Source organism: Typopeltis vanoorti, chromosome 12, assembly GCF_054136105.1.
Source record: "Typopeltis vanoorti isolate ZY-2024b chromosome 12, IOZ_Tvanoo_1.0, whole genome shotgun sequence".
NCBI lineage: Eukaryota > Metazoa > Arthropoda > Arachnida > Uropygi > Thelyphonidae > Typopeltis > Typopeltis vanoorti.
The window spans coordinates 111,186,814-111,208,150 of record NC_143560.1 but is presented as its reverse complement, the minus strand read 5'-3'; the positions used below and the strand labels follow the sequence as shown (position 1 = coordinate 111,208,150).

The 21,337-nt window shown below is 34.9% G+C and overlaps 1 protein-coding gene across 1 annotated transcript in view; it reads right to left on the bottom strand.

Moving 5' to 3' along the window:
• The window catches only part of shot (dystonin-like protein short stop), a 1,304,552-nt gene that overhangs the window by 395,101 nt on the left and 888,114 nt on the right, over nucleotides 1–21,337 (bottom strand). The window contains exons 63-64 of the mRNA XM_090402172.1: nucleotides 10,711–10,830; nucleotides 3,150–3,476 (exon numbers count right to left, since the gene is read on the bottom strand). Of these exons, the coding sequence (XP_090258298.1) occupies nucleotides 3,150–3,476; nucleotides 10,711–10,830 (447 nt within the window). The remainder of the gene's footprint in view (nucleotides 1–3,149; nucleotides 3,477–10,710; nucleotides 10,831–21,337) is intronic.

The following is a 21,337-nucleotide window of genomic DNA, read 5'->3' as shown; positions in this document are numbered from 1 at the left end:
TAAGGGGCGCTCTTGCTTTAGTAACATGATTGCCTTTTATAATAAAGTGACAAGAGCAGTTGATGAGGGGAAAGGCATACACTGCCATATTTTTAGATTTTGCAAAGGTGTTTGACAGGGTGCCACTTGATAAGCTGATATTTAAGTTGCAGCACATGGATTTAGATGTCGGGTTTGTCAATATCAAGGAGGCAGAAGATTACGTGGTGTTCCACGGGGCTCAGTACTGGGCCCCTGTATTGTTCAACCTTTATATCAATGACATTGTCAATGGATTGCAAGGGGATATTCAGTTGTTTGCAGATGTGAAGCTGGAAAGGGTTATCAGTAATGGTGCAGATGTGGCAGCCCTGCAAGAGGATTTGAATAAACTAGACAGATGGGCAAATGAATGGGATTATTGGTTTAATGCAGCAAAATGTAAAGTCTTGAAGTTTGGGATCCGTCGATGTGAGGCTGCATACTCCACTGGAGGAGCTGTACTGGAGGAAGTAGGGGAGACAAGAGATCTGGGGGTGATGAATGATAGAAAACTGAAATTCAGAGAGCATATTGCAAAAGTGGTGAAGGTACCCCATGAGGATTGCTGCAATACTCAGAAGAACGTTGACCTGCAGAGATAAAACAGCTACCATTCCGATGTATAAGAACCTCTTCAGACCATACTTAGACTATTGTTCTCGGGTTTTGTCCGCAGGATTTGAATGGGATAAATTAACTGGAAAGGGTACAGAAGCAGATAACAAAGATGGTTTCAGGACTGTACAATGTCAGTTATGAAGATCAACTGAGGGGGTGTGGGCTGCAGAGTTTGGTGGATAGAAGAAGGAGAAGTGATGTGATCGAGACTTTTGGACTTTGAGAGGTGGTTGAGAGGCTGAGAGAGTGGTTAGAGCAGGAACAGTCTATGGGTTCAAGGAATGGTATGGTAAACTTTGTGTTTCCTAAAAACGACCTCCCACGATGAGTCTTTTGACTCCATGGAGGCCTGGATAATAATAATAATAGGAACTGAATACATGAAATGAAGATTGTGTTTAGAGAACTGTAGGACAAAAGTCTCTTCTTGTTTAATTATCTAAAGTGAGGTAAATATTCCTGAGCACAATTTTTACTCAAGGTACAAAGGTAAGATATATTCCTTAACTCTGTAACTAGAGTGAGATGATTCTTTATTGGAACTGATTGTATTAAAATGCAACAATTGTTTAATCCTAGAGAGCATTACTAAAGGAATGTTTGGATTTACTGACTGTAGTGAAAGGATATAGTTGTTTAACCTTAGAGAGGATTAGAAAAAAGAATTCGCTTTCTTTGTTTACTGTTAATGTTTTTTAATTCCTAAATTTAAGCTTCATGCAGGTGACTGGATGAGAGAAAGAGTATTCTCTAACAATTTTCTTTATGTAAATAATTATTTTTGTATAGTCATTTAATTAAATATTGTCTGTTTTGTATTACAATTTTTCTTATTTGTTTAATTTCAGACATGAAGATAAATAAAAGTAATATATGAATTTTAAAGTTTAGGGAAAACTAGTATTGTTTTCAAGGTAGATGAATATATTGGAAAGAAACTGGAAATACTTAAATAATATAGATAAATAAACAAAATAAAGTAGTAACAAAAATGGGTTACTGATTTCTTTTATGCTAACACTATGATCAGAAGGATTTACATCTTGCCATAATCAATCAGTAAGCTGCAAGCATATGCAGATGGTTTGTCTATTACTATTAATATTGTTATTATTTAATTCCTGCAACCAATCTCTCGTTTTTTCTCCCTCTCATTATTATTTTATATACGTTTTGTCTAAGAAATGCATTAATGTATAATTCACTTGCAAATACAATAATTTACTGTGGCGCACATATATTAAATCATCTTAATTATTTTTGAGGAATTACTCCATTTCTAATTATTCTTTTCTACATTAAATAAAATGCACCATGAGCACCCAAATAATTCGCTCTCTACACTATAGTATTATATGTTATTCGATGCTGCTCATATTACTAATATGAGCAGCATCGAATGTTTGGTTACTGAATGTAACCAAAATATATAAATTCTCATAACAATCATTTATATACTATGAAACAAAGTGTTTTTTTCTTTTCTGTATGTTTTTGATTTTAATGGAAAACACACACACACATACACACAATGCATAGCACTAACCTATTGACTGAGGCATCAGAGAGTATAAGATGATTCATCATGCCCCACAAGTAAAACCAACATGCAAGAAAAGTCATTCCTATCCCCTCTGACAAATATAGTGAAGCTAAATTTGTAATCATCATCATCATTAAAAACATACAACCACAGATTATAAATAACTATGTGCATAACATAATTGCTCACATTTTATATCTTAAAAAGTGAAAGGGAGATTAATAAAGTTTATTCTAGTGGAAAGGCTTAGACGTTGGTTATGCATTATTACTAAATAGTTTAGGGAAATAACAACGTAGACTAGAATATACATTAAAATAACTTTTTAATACAAATCCAATATTTCGGCAACGTCACGTTGCCATTTTCAACAGGAATTTGTGAGCAAGACATGTGCACGCAGGCATGGCAAACAGTAAGTGAGGACGAAGCAGGAAGCTATTCTTTCTCCTAAAGTCCTACTGGTGCCCCCTAGTGGGCACCAGTAAATACAAGTACGAAAGGCTCTTCATGGAATCAGCCTCAGCCCTAAGAAACAATCCAAACCTCAACAAATTTGGCTGCACGAGACTGCCTCAAATTGGGAAACCTACATCAGAAGACCTCAGCCCAATCGCCCAAGAATACCAACATTGCCCACTAGAGGGCACCAGTAGGACTTTAGGAGAAAGAATAGCTTCCTGCTTCGTCCTCACTTATTGTTTGCCATGCCTGCTGCGTGCACGTGTCTTGCTCACAAGTTCCTGTTGAAAATGGCAACATGCCATTGCCGAAATATTGGATTTGTATTAAAAAGTTATTTTAATGTATATCCTAGTCAACGTTGTTATTTCCCTAAACTATTTAGTAATAATAAAGTGTATATTAACAATAATGGAGTTAACATTGCAATTTTCTGTGTCATTTTCAGCTAGATTATTCAAAAATATAAGTTATGAAATAAATAAATGCACATAATAATCATCACCTTATTTTTGTCTTGTTGTTTTTTGATCTGATTAGCATTTAAAGCAGGGGCTTCAACAAGTCCAGCTTCCATTTCCACTTCATCCAACCACTGACTCAGATCGTTATGAGTTTCAAAGAAGTGTTCAGCCAGAGGTAAAGCTTGTTCTAGAATAGCCAACCTTTCACTACACAATGCTGTTACTGCATCAGTAACCTCTTTAAGTTCATCTGCTTTATCTCGAATCAAAGAAAGATCATCAGAAGAAGACTCTCGCATTAGTTTCTTGGCAGATGCTAATATATCTCTTGCACGTCCTCTCTGAGAACTTACTTCCTCATTCAGTGCCTACATAACAAAAAGATATTACTAGACCCATTTCTTTTCAGAACAAAAATATGCAGAAAACAAAGCTTATAAAATTGTTAAATGCATAGCATTTAGTCTTTTAGTGCTATGCATTTAATAATTTTGTCATTTTTATTACCCCAGAAACATATTCATACAGGTAAGATATCTGGTCACAATGAATAATTTTTACAGAAAATCAAATAAAATGACAAAAGTAATTCTCAAGAATTAATCATATAAACAAACTGATGTACAATTCATATAAAAAATTCATATGATGCATAAATCTTCGTGATAATGACACAAATTACTATATTTTTCAGAACATAAGGCGCACCTTTTTTATGTAGAAAAATTGACTTAGAATTGGGGTGTGTCTTATCCGAAGATAGGTGATACTGGGCAAGTCTTGGATTCCCACATTTTTGATGCAAGCCAAACATGTGTCTAGCTGTAGGAATCCCTGATTTACATATGAAAACTTTCCTGGCATCAATAGCAGTTAGTGGGCGAGCATATGCAGTTTTGAACAGACGAGATGATTATTAAGTCTTCTAAAAAATAACGCATAAGTAATGTGATGGATGGTACTGAAGATGACTTTGTTTTTGAAGAGATTGATAACAATAATTCAGACAATAATACGAAAAGTGACAGTAACGAGATAAGTGATAGTGCTGAGACGAGCGAAGACGAACTGAATGCCACTGGTACAAGTTATGGTAATAATAAATGACATTTAAGGTTTGTGAATATTTTAATATAATAATATATTTTTTCTAAAAATTATCTCATTGATTTGGGGTGCACCTTATTGTCCAAAAAATATGGTATAGATATTTTAAAAATTCATGAATTGTGCAGGTGCACAATTTTAGTATTTATATTACTACTACTGGTTTGAAATCTGTCATTCCACATTGTCTATAATATACAATGACACTAAATTAAACTTGCCAAGAAATTATATTCTTGTTTAACCACACTACCAGCCAGACATCTATAGAAGTCAAGGTTATCATGGATTAGAAGTGCATATTAAAATTACAATACCATTGATATTACATTGAAATATATGATGGATATGAGGCATATGAGGATGCATATTTTATCCATAATGGCCGATTAGGTAGTTAATCCTTCATCCAAGTGTAAACAAATGAAGTCTGCACATGAAGTATCTTCATGACTAGGCTACTTGTATATAGAGACTGATAAATTAACATCAATCGACACAGTATCCCCTAATGCAAAGTATACTTCCAAGAAACTGGAGTGGGGTGCTCTCTGTGCATTAAAGCAACTACAAATAAACAGATGATTGAGTATGAGACTTCCTGTTGGCACAATAAGATACAGGATGGAATGGAAACTTGCCATGGAGGAATTCTTTTATGTTTGGTGCAAGTAATGTTGTCAACATTCATGCCAACAGCTAGTACAGTCTTTTTAACATACACCTAAGGGAGGTATGGCAGCCTAATGTGTGTGACACTGAGCCTCCAAAAGTAGAGAAATGATACCAGTTCAAGTAGGATGCTCTGGAAGAGAGCTCATAGATAAACATGATCAACTGCTTGCTGAAGTTGTTTTTTTGATTATCCTCATATTACAAGGGTGACAGTAAACTGTGAAATCCTCATCATCACATATATCTTGAACTTGGAAGACATGGCTAAACAGAAAGTTTTAAATAAATACAGGAAGGTACTGCATGAGACATAGGTTACAAAGGTCTTTTAATATGCCATATCTCCAGACTGTATCACAAACTTTTTTCAGATCAGAAAACACTGAAAAAAACAGATATTCTTGTTTTAGGAATGCATCTCTTACACATATGTAAATAGACCAAGGTGTCCAACACTGAACGAATGTCCATCAAAGCCACATTATATATATGAGAAAAGATTGTTGATATATATCGTAGATTTATCATTGTTTGCTTTTGTTTTGGGATCGAAATAGCAATCGACTTATGCCAAATATCTGGAAACTCTTCCTCTGCAAGTATTCTGCTGTATAAGAGAAGGAGATCATAGAAGATGTTTTATCATCTCATAATTGATGTCATCAGGACTATGAGGTGACGCTGAGATTCTAACAAAATTTTCTTCCAAAGTGTCTACCTTTGAAATAGGTTTTGGATCTGCAACAACACATTCATTATCGTCCAGAAACAAAAAAAAAAAAAAAAAATGTTTTTTATATCTACCTCTCATTTTCCAGATTTCATCCCATAAAATTTTTGCATTAGTTCTTTGATTAATCAATGATGTAAATTGGATCCAGGATCCTTTTTGCCTCTGATGGCTCACATAACATGCTTTTACACAAGCACGTTTAAAAACTATTAGATTTCGTGTGATACAGAATATCCAAAATATACCATATGTTCTGTCTTGATTTTCTTTGGCTGCTTGGCACTATGGATTCGACCAAAGCTTTGGACAAAGTGGAAATCGAAGTGATGTTTTTGAAATTACAGCTGTTGCTACCTGGACAATACATTCGAACTTCACAGACAGTTATCTGACTACTACTTCAGCATTAAATCTTGCAAGGTGGGAAAAAGTACTTCATCATGCCTGACTCTGTACAGATTCTTTCAATATCTCACATAAACAGTAGAAAAATGGCAGGGAAAACAGACTGTATGATCTATTGCAGGATATAAGTAGAAAGACACATGGAAGAAGGTATCGACTCCATTATTAAAAAGGAAAAGGTAATGATGTTGAGCATTTGCTCAATGATGTGGCTTCAGCCATTTGTGTTGGCATTACCACACAGTGTTCTGTGCATTAAAATCAACCCCATGAGAAGTATGGGAGGAGGCAATTGCAATATCATCATCATCATCATCCCATAATCCACAAAGACCATAGATTAGATATTAGGAAATGTTCCTTAGAGAAAAAAATCTTCCACTCAATTCTTGATTAACACTTTACTTTTGGATCTGTAAGTGAAGAACTGGTCCAACTTTATATATTGTCTATCCAGTTTATTCTAGTTCTGTCTCTTTTTCCAGTTTCTGGAATAAGTCCTGCAAGAAATTGCATTGGTAGACCATTTTATCTGCTGATATGACCAAGCCACATAAATTGTTTCCTTTGAATCTTAGTTATGATGTCATCTCTTGGAATGGCGAAAGAACTGATTTTTTGTCTTACTTCAAAATTTGTGATGTGATCAGTGCATGTTATCTTTAGGAGTCGTCTATTGCACATAATTTCAAATACCAATAACCTCTCTTCATATTTGTTTAGGAGGGTCCAAGTTTCATTTCTATATATAGAAGGACTGAATTAACTAGTATGTCAGGAGTAATTTGTTTGTAATTGTAAGCTCGCTATCTGTCCATAGGGGTTTTAGTTTTTGGAGTGCTGTTGTTGCTTATGCAATTTTTTGTTCTAATATCTGTCTTGATCTGCCATCTTTACTAAAAATACTGCCTAGGTATTTTAAGCTGATCAGCTTCTTCTATGGGCGTATCCTCAAGTAGAATTTTTTCAGTTTTTGCTACAGATATTCATCGTTTTTGATTTTGGGGTACTTATGATTAAGCCATATTTTTTAAGAGTATAAGCTAATTTTGTGGTGATTTCCAATAGATTTGATTTGTTTTCTGCCAGAAGATCAATATCATCAGCAAACTTTAGATGGTTTATTCTTCTCCCTCCTACCATCACTCAAATATCACAGTTCTCTAGGGCTTTATTTACAACATATTTGACTAGCAGTTAAATAATATCGTGACAACTTGCACCCCTGTCTCACTCCACGCTCCATTGGAAACGGAGTGATATAATTTCCTTGATTACAACCATTGTTTCAGAAGGAGTACAGAAATTCAATCAGTTGTATTATTTTGTGGTTTATTTCATAATGTTGCAGAATTTTCTAAAGGACAACATGGCAAATAGAATCAAAGGTTTCTGTAGGTCAATAAAATTATGGCACATTGCTTTATAATGTTTTACATATTTTTCTCCAGTGATATGGAGTGTAAATATAAGGTCAATTGTACTCTTGTTCTTTCTAAATCCAGGCTGGAAGTCTGAAAAATTTGAATTCCATTTTTGCTTTAATACGTGAGAGTAAGATATCCAAGTGGCTGATAAGGCTAACTTTATGTCCTAAAATAATTGCACTTTTTGCAGTTTCTTTTTTTTTTTGGAATGGGAATAAAGATAACTGTGTGCCAGTCTTTTGGCCAGATCTCAGTATTCCACACCTGCTGGTAAATTTTGTGGAGTGCACTAACAATAGGTTCTTCCCCTTTTTTAAGTAGTTCTGTTGGAATATTGTAATTGTCTAATTGCAATATAAGTTATCAAATTCCATTCCATTTAACTCATAACTAGGTGGTAAATTTATTGAACATACTGTAATAAGAATCCCATGGATAAATGAATCACCTTCCAGAGCAGCATTAAGTTGGACATGATGGAAAAGAGTATGATTGCCCACTAGGATGGCTACGCCACTATGTGTTCTCCAGCAAGAGACAGGACCAGCTCCACTTCAGACATTACGAACAATGCTTTAAGGAATGATCCTCACAGGATTTAAAACATGTTACCTGCAAACATAAACAGAACGGGTTGTGTTTCTAGAGCAGAATCTTGATTTCATCAATGTTGTGGTAAAACACATGACAGTTCCACTACAACAATAATCCTATTGTTTTGGCTTGTAGATTTGTCCAATTTCTGAGAGGTTGAGGGACTACCTTTGTCAGGTTTATTTATTTTGATTTTAAGAAGCATGGATGGCTGGTGTCCATCTCTTCGTCTGGAAAAATGTTCAACACATCATATGATGTGTCAGGTTTATTTCTTTAAGTTTAATTTACTTTCAATAGATACTGAACGTTCATTGTTTCTGTAGAGGAGGGAATGTCTGGTGGGCTCTCTTTAAGTGATATACTTGCCATAATTTTTTTTTACAAGTAGATTCTGATCAAATGGAATCATTTTTCTAGTTTCTAGAGTGAGACCGTAAGTCATGTGGTCATGACGTCAACAGAGAAGAACTCTCGATCATACAGTTTGGTATGATAAAATTATCATATGTTGGAATAGACATAATGAGTCTGCATTGTCACTGATATTTTCTTAACTATAAACTTCTCAGCATAAGAGGATCTCAGGACAGGTGTTGTGGTAGATAACTTCCTTTTTGCATCCTGATATATTTTGTTCTGTTTTATTCATTTATTTATTTTTAATTTCCTTTCCATTCTTCCATTTTTGGTTCTGTTATGTATAGGAGCAAGCAGAATACTCTCACTGACAGTTGACACATTTGACTTTGTTTACAGAGCAAGGTTTGTTATCATGCTCTTTACTACCACATTGGACACAGGTGGTAAATCCCTGATAAGCAGTTTGGATGTGTCCATATTTCTGAAATTTCAAGCATCTACAGATTAGGGATGTACAATCTAACAGAGCAGTTGAGATACTCTGCTTTTACAGATGTTAGGAGCTTAGGTACATCAAACGCTCAAATATCCAGACAAAATGATATTTCTCTTCTTGGAATCACCCTGACATTAAGCTTCTTCTGGCAGATCACAACCACTGCCTCCTCAGTTTCCAAAAAAAAAAGATTTCTCTTTTGCTCAAGACTATTTCATCTCTCACATTTGGGGTTAAGTTCCTAAGAGCTCTCTAAAAACACTTCACTCAATACAGAAGAGAGAAATCAGATTGATCAATAACCCATCTCTTACCAACTCACTCCACCCACTTTCAACATAAGTATTTGGTTTTTGCCATATGTGTGTCCTATAAATATTTCCATGACAAATGTTCATATGAAACAGCATCAATATTTCCTCCACTCTGTACTAAATTTGTTAGAACATGTGCAACTGCCACCCAACATCCCTTCACAGTACAACTCAAAACCCACAGAACAAACTTCTCTTCTTCCTCCTCCTTCATCCATGCTACTTGCTGTATTGTGGAACAGTCCTCCTTATGGGTTCCCAAAGAATACATTATACAGGCTTTTAAATCAAATGTACACAGCTTTCTCATTTCCCAAACTACTACCCATGCATGGTACTAATGTACTATGGGTTGATTAATCAATCTCTCTTGTATGGGCTTAACATAAAAAATAAATAAATAAACAACCTTACAATCTGCAACATTTTAACTAGCATCCATTATCTTTAACCCATACTGTTATTCTATTTAAATTACATTGCAAGATTACTACTATATATCACCTTTATTAACTACTGTAGTTCCCAATTTGTATCATCAGCAAATAAAAGAGTATTCCTCTGAAATCATTCTCTATAATATTAATAACAACAAACTAAAATTCTGTTTTGCAACTTAATACATAACTGAAACTTCTGTTTTCATTCACTCTTGCAGCATTAATGGTTTTCATCTTGTGTCAAAAAAATTATAATAACAATAATAAATAAATAAATAAATAAAACACTTTAACTATGTATTTTATCATTTACAATGGGTGAAAAGAAAACTGCAATTAATAAAAATCTGTCATTCAAATAGTACATGGTCTTTCTCTGGGCCAATGTGAAGGTATGGGGGGGGGGGGAATCACTGCTCAGGAAATTGTACAGCATTCGAAAACACTCTTGTTAAAGGGTTAAGGATAGTAAAGAGACAATAATCAGCATTCTAGGATTAAGCAATTATAATTTTGGATTATAATTTTGAATTATACTCCTGAAAAAAAAAAAAAAAAAGAGAAGCAAAGTTATCCAAATCACCAGATTGCAATATTTTCTGAAGGTCTTCTAAAAGCAGAAGCAAAGCTGTGAAGCATAATCCTTTCTTTCATGCTTGTGAAGCATGACCTACACATTGATATAGTGCTCATCTTTTTAACTGAATAAACAGTTAAGAACAAGGACAAACTGATAAAATGCATAACTGACTTTTTTTTTTCTTTATCAGTACATCTTTAGAAAATATGAATAAAAGATAAACATAGGATTTTTTTTTTTCGTTTTATTCACTTGCTATGATTATATATCCAAATTAGCTCCATCATTTGTTGTTTATCACAGTTAATTACTGATAGAAAAACACACTTTTTTTTTGTAATTATTTATCTTTTCAAACTACAGATAATCAGAAGACAATCAAAGAATTAATTTTATAATAAAATTTTATGTTCTAATATATAATATGGAATCTAAAAATATAGGTGAAATAGTACTACAGTTACTAACTTTCTGTTCTTTCAAAAGACCTATTAATGTAGCAGGATCTGGAGAAGGTGGATCAGCATCCAAAATTTGCTTTTCAGCATCATGAAACCAATCTAGAAGATCATCTATATCTCCTGTTACCTAGAAGAGAGAAAAAAATTACACAGTCTGCAACAATAATACATACAATCATTACATATGACAGCTTAATTATTATTATTTTCTCAGGCATCTCCAGGGAGTCAAGGACTCCCAGGAATATAAGCCTTATGAAAAGGCATAATAAAAACCTCCTAATGATTTGTTACAATATAGAATTTTTAAAGAAAATGGAACTATTTTTGGAACATTACTTCCACAAAATCTTGATACAAACATAGAAATGACTGAAGACAAGAGCTATAATTTCAGCAATATGATTCATTACTATTTTACTATAAAGTGTTTGATAACTTAAATCTCATATTCACAAAACAGAGGACTAGCCATAAAGAAACTCTAACATAAAGATGTGCAAATTCATATGGAGAAAAGACTTAGCTAGACAGCGCTATAAGAAAGTGTCATCTTGAATGTGTTATTGTTGGCAGTAATATCTTCAAGATTATATAAAAAATCTGAAAAACAAAGTCATCACCATTTAAATTTCATTTTTATCCTGCTCAAAATGAAATGTTATTGAACAGAAAAACATATATAAAAGTTTTCAACACAATCAAAATTGAGCAGCTGACAGAGGTAAAACTGTAGACTCATATACATAAATATTATTCAAGAAAAAAAATGAGTTTGAAAACAACACCCAAATCTTGGAGACTCAATGACAGATTCTGAATTAAACTCGATGCTCTATTTTTCTAGGCAAAATTGTTTATTCCTCCATGATGGAATATGAAGGAGAAGCTACCACATAAATACCACCCAATTGCTGTTTGACAGCACTTGGAGAAAGCCCTTCTTTGATGGAAAACTTTATTACAGCATGGTACTTAATATTTGAGATTACAGTCACTTAGCATACCACATGTTAGTCAAACGAGTGCCTCCAACTGAATGATGCAGGTGAAGAGTTGAAACTGGTACACTACGCTCCCCCATAGATGGTGCCATCTGTCAAGCATGGCATTTTAAAATTGGTACAAATTTTGTATGTCAGGCTAGACACTTTTGGAACCTACCTAACATCTATGAGACAGGCAATCCCAATCCAAGTCTAACCTGATATCTGAACCCATATTCTGTAATTTAATCAGATTATCATGTGGCACCCTGCCAAATGCCTTTGTAAAAAAAGCAGTACATGGCTTTCTTTCATCAAGTGCTCTTGTGACTATTACAAAAGGCAATTAGATTACTAAAACAAGAGCATGCTAACCCTCACAAATAACATTACCATCATCCTTGCCTAATGCTATATATGATCTCTCCCTAATTTCTATAAAATTTTACCATCTACAGAAGATGGTATTATACTTGAATTCAAGCTCATTAATCATAACTTTCTCCAAAATCTCCCAAGATAACACACCTATGGATGAAGAATCCGGACATCTATGAAATTAAATAAGAATTTCACTTTTTTTTTTCCATGTTTTGAAGTGATATTTTTGAAGAGGGATTTTCTTGTTTAATGGAATCATTCTGGTATTGTTTAAGAAGTCCATAAGTTTATGAATGTTCCACCTTTTCTGAATGGAACATTCATAAACTTAGTCTATTATTACAATTACCACCACCTTTCTTGAATTCATTCACACTACCTGCACTCACCAGCACCAAATGCAAGCCATTTCAACTACACACTACTCTAAGAGAGAAAAATTCAGCTCTCACAGCTTTCTTGAATGCATTCATTCTCCACATCCAAGGATGTCCTCTCATCCTCTCCCCAAATTCCACCAAATGAAAAATTTCATCTATTGAGATCCAATATGTCCATTACAGAAGTTTGAAGGCCTATTCATAACATCTCTCTTCTTGCTAGCATCTGCAGTCCACATATTCTCATTCTACAGTCCAAATATCATCTTTAACACTCTCCTTTGCATCCTCTCTACAGTATCTGCAGCATCTTGGACCAGTACACAACAGTTCAGGTGAGGTTGTATTAAGGTCTTATAAAGAGGCAAAATAACTTTTTTTACCTTACATGTTAATGTTCATTTCAGCATTCCATTTATACTCAAATTGCACGACTCTTATGAAATCATTCTTAATATCATTAATGAATAGAATGCATAACAGTGGACCAACAACATATCGCTTTCGAAAATTACTGGTCACTTTAACTTTATTATGAAAAGCACTGAGCACCATGTTGCATACACCAGGATGAGAGCTTAAGTAAAATTTGCCACTCATTAGTTGGACTATCTCTTCTGCTGCATCCCTTTCTTTTAATGTTACATGGTGGTTAGTATTTTCATTCTGTAAAAAGTATGGTGACAACTACTATGTTAAGAGTAACAACTTTAACTTTCTGACATTTGATATACATATTAAGGTCATCAGCATTTGGAACAGACACACAATTCAAATAGTATGCTAAAGTAACTGATCTGGTCCAACATTACTATACCGGCTTGACCTCTGGTGGGAAAAAAAAAACTACAAGAGGTCAAGCCAGTATAGTAATGTTGGACCAGATCATTAGGCTGGTATAGTAATGGTTGACCAAATTAGTGGTACTTGGCATACTGTTTTTTGAATTGTAATGCAAGTTGTTTCATTCCAGGTAATGACCTTAATATGTAGGTTGAAATGCAAAGTTATGAAATCATATGTTGTTCAATGAAAGGATTGATACCACTCATGATTTCACAAACAAGTATTATAATCATTATAGTAAGCTAAAGATACACTTTTTTTTTTTTTTTTGGCTGACATTTTTAAAAAGAAATAGAGAAAAAAAAAACTGAGTCCTAAATGCATCAAACTAAAAAAAAAAAAAAAAAAAGAAAGAAAGAAAGAAATTCACCTTAGCGAAAACTCTCTGAATTTATGTCTGTACAGAAAAAGCAATATTTAGAGGGCAGATTTAAATTACTGATAATAATGGTGGTGTAGTACTAGGACGCCATGATCTTAGTCATAATTTGTGATTAACAAAACCACATTTTTTTTTTTTTTAATACTGATTAGGCTACCACTATTAGCTATATCATTAAAGTTTAATATTAATTTGTTTCTTTCCCACTTTTTTCAAACTATTTGATGTAGTTTCTCCACCTCCCACGTGGGAAGTCAGATCAGTATAGCAAAGGTCGACCAAATTAGTGACACTTCAGCATACTGTTTGAATTGCAATGCTAGTTGTTTCTGTGTGTGTCTGCACATGCACTTCAGATGATCACGTTAATATGAAGGTTGAAACGTTAAAAAATTAAACTTATTACTTTTAACAAAGAAGTAGCAGTCTCTACAACTCTCTACATGTACCACCCACAATCAACAGTTATTCTTCCCCATTCATTCTTTCTTTTATGGCAGCATTCTCTTGGATTGTATTTCCACTTAATTTTCTTATATAATATTTGTAACTCTTCTGGCCTGTGCATTACAATTTTCATGGCTAATGTCATCCTTATGCATATGATATTCCTTTCATATCACCTTTTCTCTTAAGAATCTCCAGCTTAATGAGATGGAATATCCATTTCACTTCTATTCTATTTATTTGTTGAACTCTAGAAACATATTCCAATATTGATTCATTTAAGTATTTTTATAACACTTTCCATGCACTGCTAATAATCATCCCATCTAGTAAATCATACCATAAGATTGATACTAGTATTCTCCTCAGTTAGTCATAATTTCCAGCTTTGTAGTTCAGCATGTACTCTTTTCTGAATGAAATATCCATATACTCAGTCACTTCCTAGATCAGTAGAGAATGATGACTATCATCAACCAGAGGCTGAACAGTCAACTTTTACTGAAACCCCTTGACACTATGCCAGGTCTAATGCTCTTTGACCTCTGGTTCCCTCTGTCAAGCACTGCTTGAAGAAGTTGTCTCAGAGCAGCTCAAATTTGGCTCAACTTTCTCTTGCTATTTCACTACTACCCAATCAATGTTCGGATAATTTATAAAGTCACCCATGATTACATTTAACATCCATCAAGTTGATTTGATAGCATATTTTATTACCACCATTGATGAAGCCACTAAGTCACATAATGCATTTGATCTTGTTAGACTCTACATTATACCAGATAATTTTGAAGTTCACTGCTGCATGGACAACTGCTACTAATATTGTAATTATAACTTTCCATCCGAACTGGACTCAAATCATCTAATATCATTGGCAGCATCCCCCCCCCCATCCAATGTTGTCTATTGTTCCTAAAAAAAATTTAGGAACAATACCTTTTACACTCAATAGTTTACGTATTTGTCCCTGAGAGCCAGCTGTCACTAATGCCTATAATTTGAACCCACAATACAGTCTCAAAAAAATGTATACACACTTCAGCAAAAGAAAAACTGTATAAAAATTGTAATACTAAATTTATACAGACATCAATGTATGAATACAAGTTACCTTTGACTTCTACAATTACACAAGGTGCTCATAGTGGTTACGTAACATTAGCGTCCAGACACTTATTATTACTGCAAACTACTGCTTGGGCAATGTTGGCCAAAGTGTCCAGTAGGATTGCTGTGCCCTTTCAATTTCTTTCTGAAGGGCCACCAGTGTAGCTGGTTTTCTATGACACACTACATCCTTTAGAGTCCCCCATTGGTAGAAGTCCAAGGGTGTTAAATCAGGAGAACGTGGGGGAAATTTAACTGCACCTCTTCGTCCTATCCACTGTCCCTGCAAACTCTCATCGAGGTAAGCGCTCACATCTCTGTGGTAGCATGCCATCTTGTTAGAAGAGAAATTGATCATTCCCATAAAGTGCATGAATGGCAGGTAAAATGGATGTGCATAGCATATCTAGGTACACTTGACCAGTAACAGTACCTTCAGAGAAGAATGGTCCTATTAAACCCCCTAGATGACAATCCACACCAGACATTGAGCCTGGTAAATTGACTGCCTTGTCCACGTGAACACCCAGATTTTCTTGAACCCAGTACACATAATTATGCCGATTCACTGTTCCATTAAGCTTAAATTGTGCTTCATCAGACCAAACCATCTTCCTCACAAACTCCTCATCTACCATGTGTTGAAACTACTTACAATACTGCATTCTTTGATCAGGATCGTCTTCATTCATTGCATGTAATAATCTTGAGATGAAAACTTTCCATTTAGCTGCTTTAACAATACGCCATATGCTTGCACTGCTAACTCCTGTCTCAAGTGCACATCGTGTGGTAGACTTCTGTGGTGAGCATGTAAACTGTTTCAACACCATAGCTGAGGAAGCATCACACACAGTACCATAGGTCTCAAACTTATTACAAACACGTGCAATTGTCAGGTGTGTTGGAGGTTGTGTTGCAAACTCACGCCTCCATTGTCATTGAACTTCAACAACAATTCTCAAATTTGAAATACCATTTAAAATGGTCTTGCATTCCTCGAATGACAATCGTGCCTCAGCCATTTTGTTTGATTGTCCTACCAGTCATGTGTTAATGCTAGTATTCATGTGAGTAATGACATGTTTTGAGAGAACATCATACTACACATTGTTACCGTAATTCGATCCAACTTCGAAAAAAGTCCATAGATGCAATCTGTTAAAGTGTGTATACATTTTTTTAGCATACTGTATATTTACCAAGGCAACACACGCCACCTTTGTTCCTGAAATTTGTGTACCATAGTGGCATAATAAGTTACCTCCACTCCAAGCTTTTGTATACTGACTTCTGTAGTCTGCATTAACCAGCTGGACAACTTGAAGATTTCTATTCATATCTAACTTCTTGCTTATGCAGATCTCCTTGCACCTGCTAAATAAGTCTGAACCAGACAAGCCTATAATCATCATTTCATTATAATCACCTCAATGATTAAGCAGATTCATATCATTAATAAATTTTCATATCTCGGTCACTCTTGTGAAGAGACTCTCACCATTCCTCCCACCCATCATGATCTAATTTCTCTGAATGTCTTTCAAGATGATCTCATACCAATAAATAATTCCTCCAGACTCCTAACACCAAATCCAATCAAGTGTCAGCTGTCCTTATATAAATCCATTCTTTCAAACTCACAGCAAGCATCCAAAAATCACAACCATTCTTTCTACACAGCATGTGCATTGAATTGCTTACCAGCATAGACTTCTTAAATCAGTACTATCAAATCGTGGTAAGAGACTAACAATTTTCACACTCTCTTTTTACTCTTGCTTCTACCAGCAATCCTTCTATATCTCCTCTCTCTCTCTCATGCTATATTAATTACTAGTTAATTATTTGTATCTACAAGTACTATCATCTCTTTTCTTTTCTGTTTTTCAACTGCATTTCTTATATTTTTAATTTTTGTTCCTAGAAAGCTCAATGTGATAATCAACAATGGCATTAATAAGGGAAAGGCCAAAACCATATAGCATCCTTCTTTTTATATTCCACTTTACACACCTAATCATTTCCCAATGTTTCATCCTTTTGTCTGTCCTTTTGCTTTAAACACGCTAAACACTTCTCAACGTTTTCCTAATTTCTGGGTCACTTGCCTAATAATTTGATTTTTCAGTCTTGATATTAGGAAGGAATTCATTTTCAACAAGCTCATTTGTTTTAATACTACTATGTTTTGTTTGGTGGGGGAGGCCTTCTTGTTCTCAATTCTTATTCTTCACTATTGAGGTTCAACATTCCTTTTTCTTGCTATGATATTGTTCTTGTGCATTTTTGGTGTCCATTTAACAGCACTATTTTTATTGAGATAGTGTATTATATTGCAATATCTCAATTAATATGTTATGAAACCCAATACATGAGAATCAGCAATAAGATACTAATAACACTAATTATTCTAAGAACAAACATAATAATGCTGAAAAAAATTACTACAGAAGCACTAGACAACAAACTGAACTTTCATAATATAGTCTCAAATAAAAACATCAGGGCTGGTTTCTTTCTGATTCCACATAAATTTATTCAAATGAAATTCCTATCATGCCAGCCTTGCTCAAATCTTTCTGGAACATAAGAAAAATATAAAAGTTTTAAGTCTCACACTTTTAATTTTATTTCCTTTTGTTTATAAGCAGGTACAATGAAAGTTCTACAGTACTCATATGGGAACCAGCCTTCTGATTCAGGCATTACAGTCAAAATTTCCAGCTAGCTTTCCAAATTTCAAGATATGATGACTTATCTTCAAGTATTCATCTATACTGTTGATTGTTATTTTCTAGCAATGTTCTATCTTCTTCTTTTGCCTTTTAATTTTACAAAGTGATTACTTTAGAAACCAGAATATCCTTATCAGTTCTTATATCTCATTTTTGGTATATGATTCCTTTTGCAAGTACTCTTTCATTCTCTTCTAAGTTTTCTTCACAACTTCCAAAACAATTTGCCACTGTTTCCAAACGTTTTCCCATGACTTTTTTTTAAGTTACTTTTTTTTCTGCATAACTTCGCTATTTTACATTTTCTCTGATTCTCTAAGGTCTCATTTACTTGTAGGAATTCAATATCATTCTTTTTTTTTCCCCAGATGTGTATCTAATTTTTCAAATCCACCATAAAGTTCTGATCTTTTTTAAATGCACAGAGACAACTTCACCATATGACACCATGTGGTAATGGATGAATCAATTAATGAAGTTTGATTCTCATTTATAACACTCCGTGAGAATATCCTTATCAGTTCTTATATCTCATTTTTGGTATATGATTCCTTTTGCAAGTACTCTTTCATTCTCTTCTAAGTTTTCTTCACAACTTCCAAAACAATTTGCCACTGTTTCCAAACGTTTTCCCATGACTTTTTTTTAAGTTACTTTTTTTTCTGCATAACTTCGCTATTTTACATTTTCTCTGATTCTCTAAGGTCTCATTTACTTGTAGGAATTCAATATCATTCTTTTTTTTTCCCCAGATGTGTATCTAATTTTTCAAATCCACCATAAAGTTCTGATCTTTTTTAAATGCACAGAGACAACTTCACCATATGACACCATGTGGTAATGGATGAATCAATTAATGAAGTTTGATTCTCATTTATAACACTCCGTGTGTAGAGGCTTAAGTGTTGTGAGAACATCATGTTGGAGGCTTAATGGATTGTATACAGCACTCAGAAAGGATTAAAAACAGAATTTAATTCTTCCCATATTTCGTCTCAGTCAACAAGACATCTTCAGGGATTACAAAAAAACTAATGTAACATAAAAATAAATAACAAACAATACTAAGCACAACCACGTGGGAGACACTAAAGTCCTATCTAGGTGGAGCACCCTCTAAGGGCGGTTGTAGATTGCCTGGAATGTAAAGTGGGACCTATGGTGATAAGCGTTTCCCAAAACTTAGGAAGCTTAATGCAACCATATTTGTTAAGATTTGGTTGATTCCTGAGAGCTGCTGCTGATTCTAAGAATAGTCTTTCTCTTTTGAATTTGCTGTGGTGGAGCATGGTGGTTTTTTTCCGTGAGATCCTGTTGGTTGTATCCAAGACATGGTCAGCTAGGCCTGACTGACCATAGTCGTGCTTGCAGATGTATGACTTATGTTCCTCCAGGCGGATAGTAGCTGATCTGCCTGTCTGTCCAAAGTACGGCAGTTTACAGGAACAGGGTACTTTATAGGCTCCAGGCACTGAGAGAGAAGGGAGCTGATCTTTGTAGAGCAGATGAGGGTAGCAAGTCTGCAGTAGGGCTTAAAAAATCTTGGCTATTTTTTCAGATGTGCCACGGATGTAGGGTATGGTGACGCCATTTCTAAACTCTTTTTGAAGAGAAGACCTGGGAATGGGGGAAGAACTGATTATTTTTCTAATGCTGTGATCACTGTAGCCATTGGAGAGGAAAGTGCTGTGTATTTGGTCAAGCTCAGTTGTAAGAGCAGTTCCATTGGAACAAAGATTGTGGGCTCTCTTGGTAAGAGTATTAATAATGCCATATTGTTGAGCAGGATGGTGGTGGGAGCATTTTCAAATCCATCATTAGAAAAATAGTCAGTTCCTCCCCCATTCCCCAATCTTCTCTTCAAAAAGAGTTTAGAACATGCCGTCACCATATCCTACAACCATGGAACATCTGAAAAAATAGCCAAGATTTTAATAAAAAAATACAACCTACACACAGCATTTAAGCCCCACTGCAAACTTGCTACCCTCATCTACTCTACAAAAGATCAGCTCCCTTCTCTCTCAATGCCTGGAGTCTATAAAGTATCCTGTTCATGTAAACTGGCGTACTTTGGACAGACAGGCAGATCAGCTACTATCCACCTGGAGGAACATAAGTCATACATCTGCAAGCACGACTATAGTCAGTCAGGCCTAGCTGACCATGTCTTGGATACAACCCACAGGATCTCATGGAAAAAACCACCATGCTCCACCACAGCAAATTCAAAAGAGAAAGACTATTCTTAGAATCAGCAGCAGCTCTCAGGAATCAACCAAATCTTAACAAATATGGTTGCATTAAGCTTTCTATGATTTGGGAAACGCTTATCACCAGAGGCCCCACTTTACATTCCAGGTCACCTACAACCGCCCTTAGAGGGCACTCCACCTAGATTGGACTTTAGTATCTCCCACGTGGTTGGGCTTAGTATTGTTTGTTATTTGTTTTTATGTTACATTAGTTTTTTTGTAATCCCTGAAGATGTCTCATTGACTGAGATGAAATATAGGAAAAATTAAATTCTGTTTTTAATCCTTTCTGAGTGCTATATACAATCCATTAAGACTCCAACATGATTTATAACACTCAATCTCTAAAGTTTAGGTTCTTGTTTTCATACTTTATTTTTTTCTCTAATAATACACTGGTTTCCATAAATTAACCTTAAATTAGTCACATGGAGTTTATTTTACCTCAGCCATCATTCAAGTCCAATTTCTGACAAAACCAATGAGGGATTTTTGTTGCGATTTCGAGTAGCTGAGTTTCTTGCTGCCCCCCATGCTGAATTAGTTCTGTGCTAGCCATCAGCGCAATCAGCTGTGGAGTAAGGAGTGATTTATGATGTTCTGACCTCATGTGACTGCTTAAGTGATAAGCATGATAACTAATATTTAAGGAATTGACAGCGTATACTAGACATATAAATTAAATAAACTTTAATATATACTTTCCGATATTTCGGCGAACGTCACGTTGCCATCTTCTTGGGAACTTATTACAAAGACACGTGCACACAAGTACTACATAACAGCAAATGAGAACTGAAGCTAGGAAGCTAACGTTTTCCTAAAGTCCTGGTGGTGCCCCCTGGCGGGCTATATTGGTGGTTCTTGGCCTTTGGGCTGAAGTTATTAAGACACTATTCAACAGGGCAAAAATAATCTGTTCAAATGATCAAGCCCTAACCACTGAACTAAATCACATCCATGACACTTTCTCAGCCAATGGCTACCCCCCCCCAAAAAATCCAGAGAATACTTAACCCAGTGATCCACAACCCACCCACCCCTCCCCTTCACAAAAAAGATTACTCTAAATCCATCACCATTCCCTACATCCGAGGCACCTCAGAAAA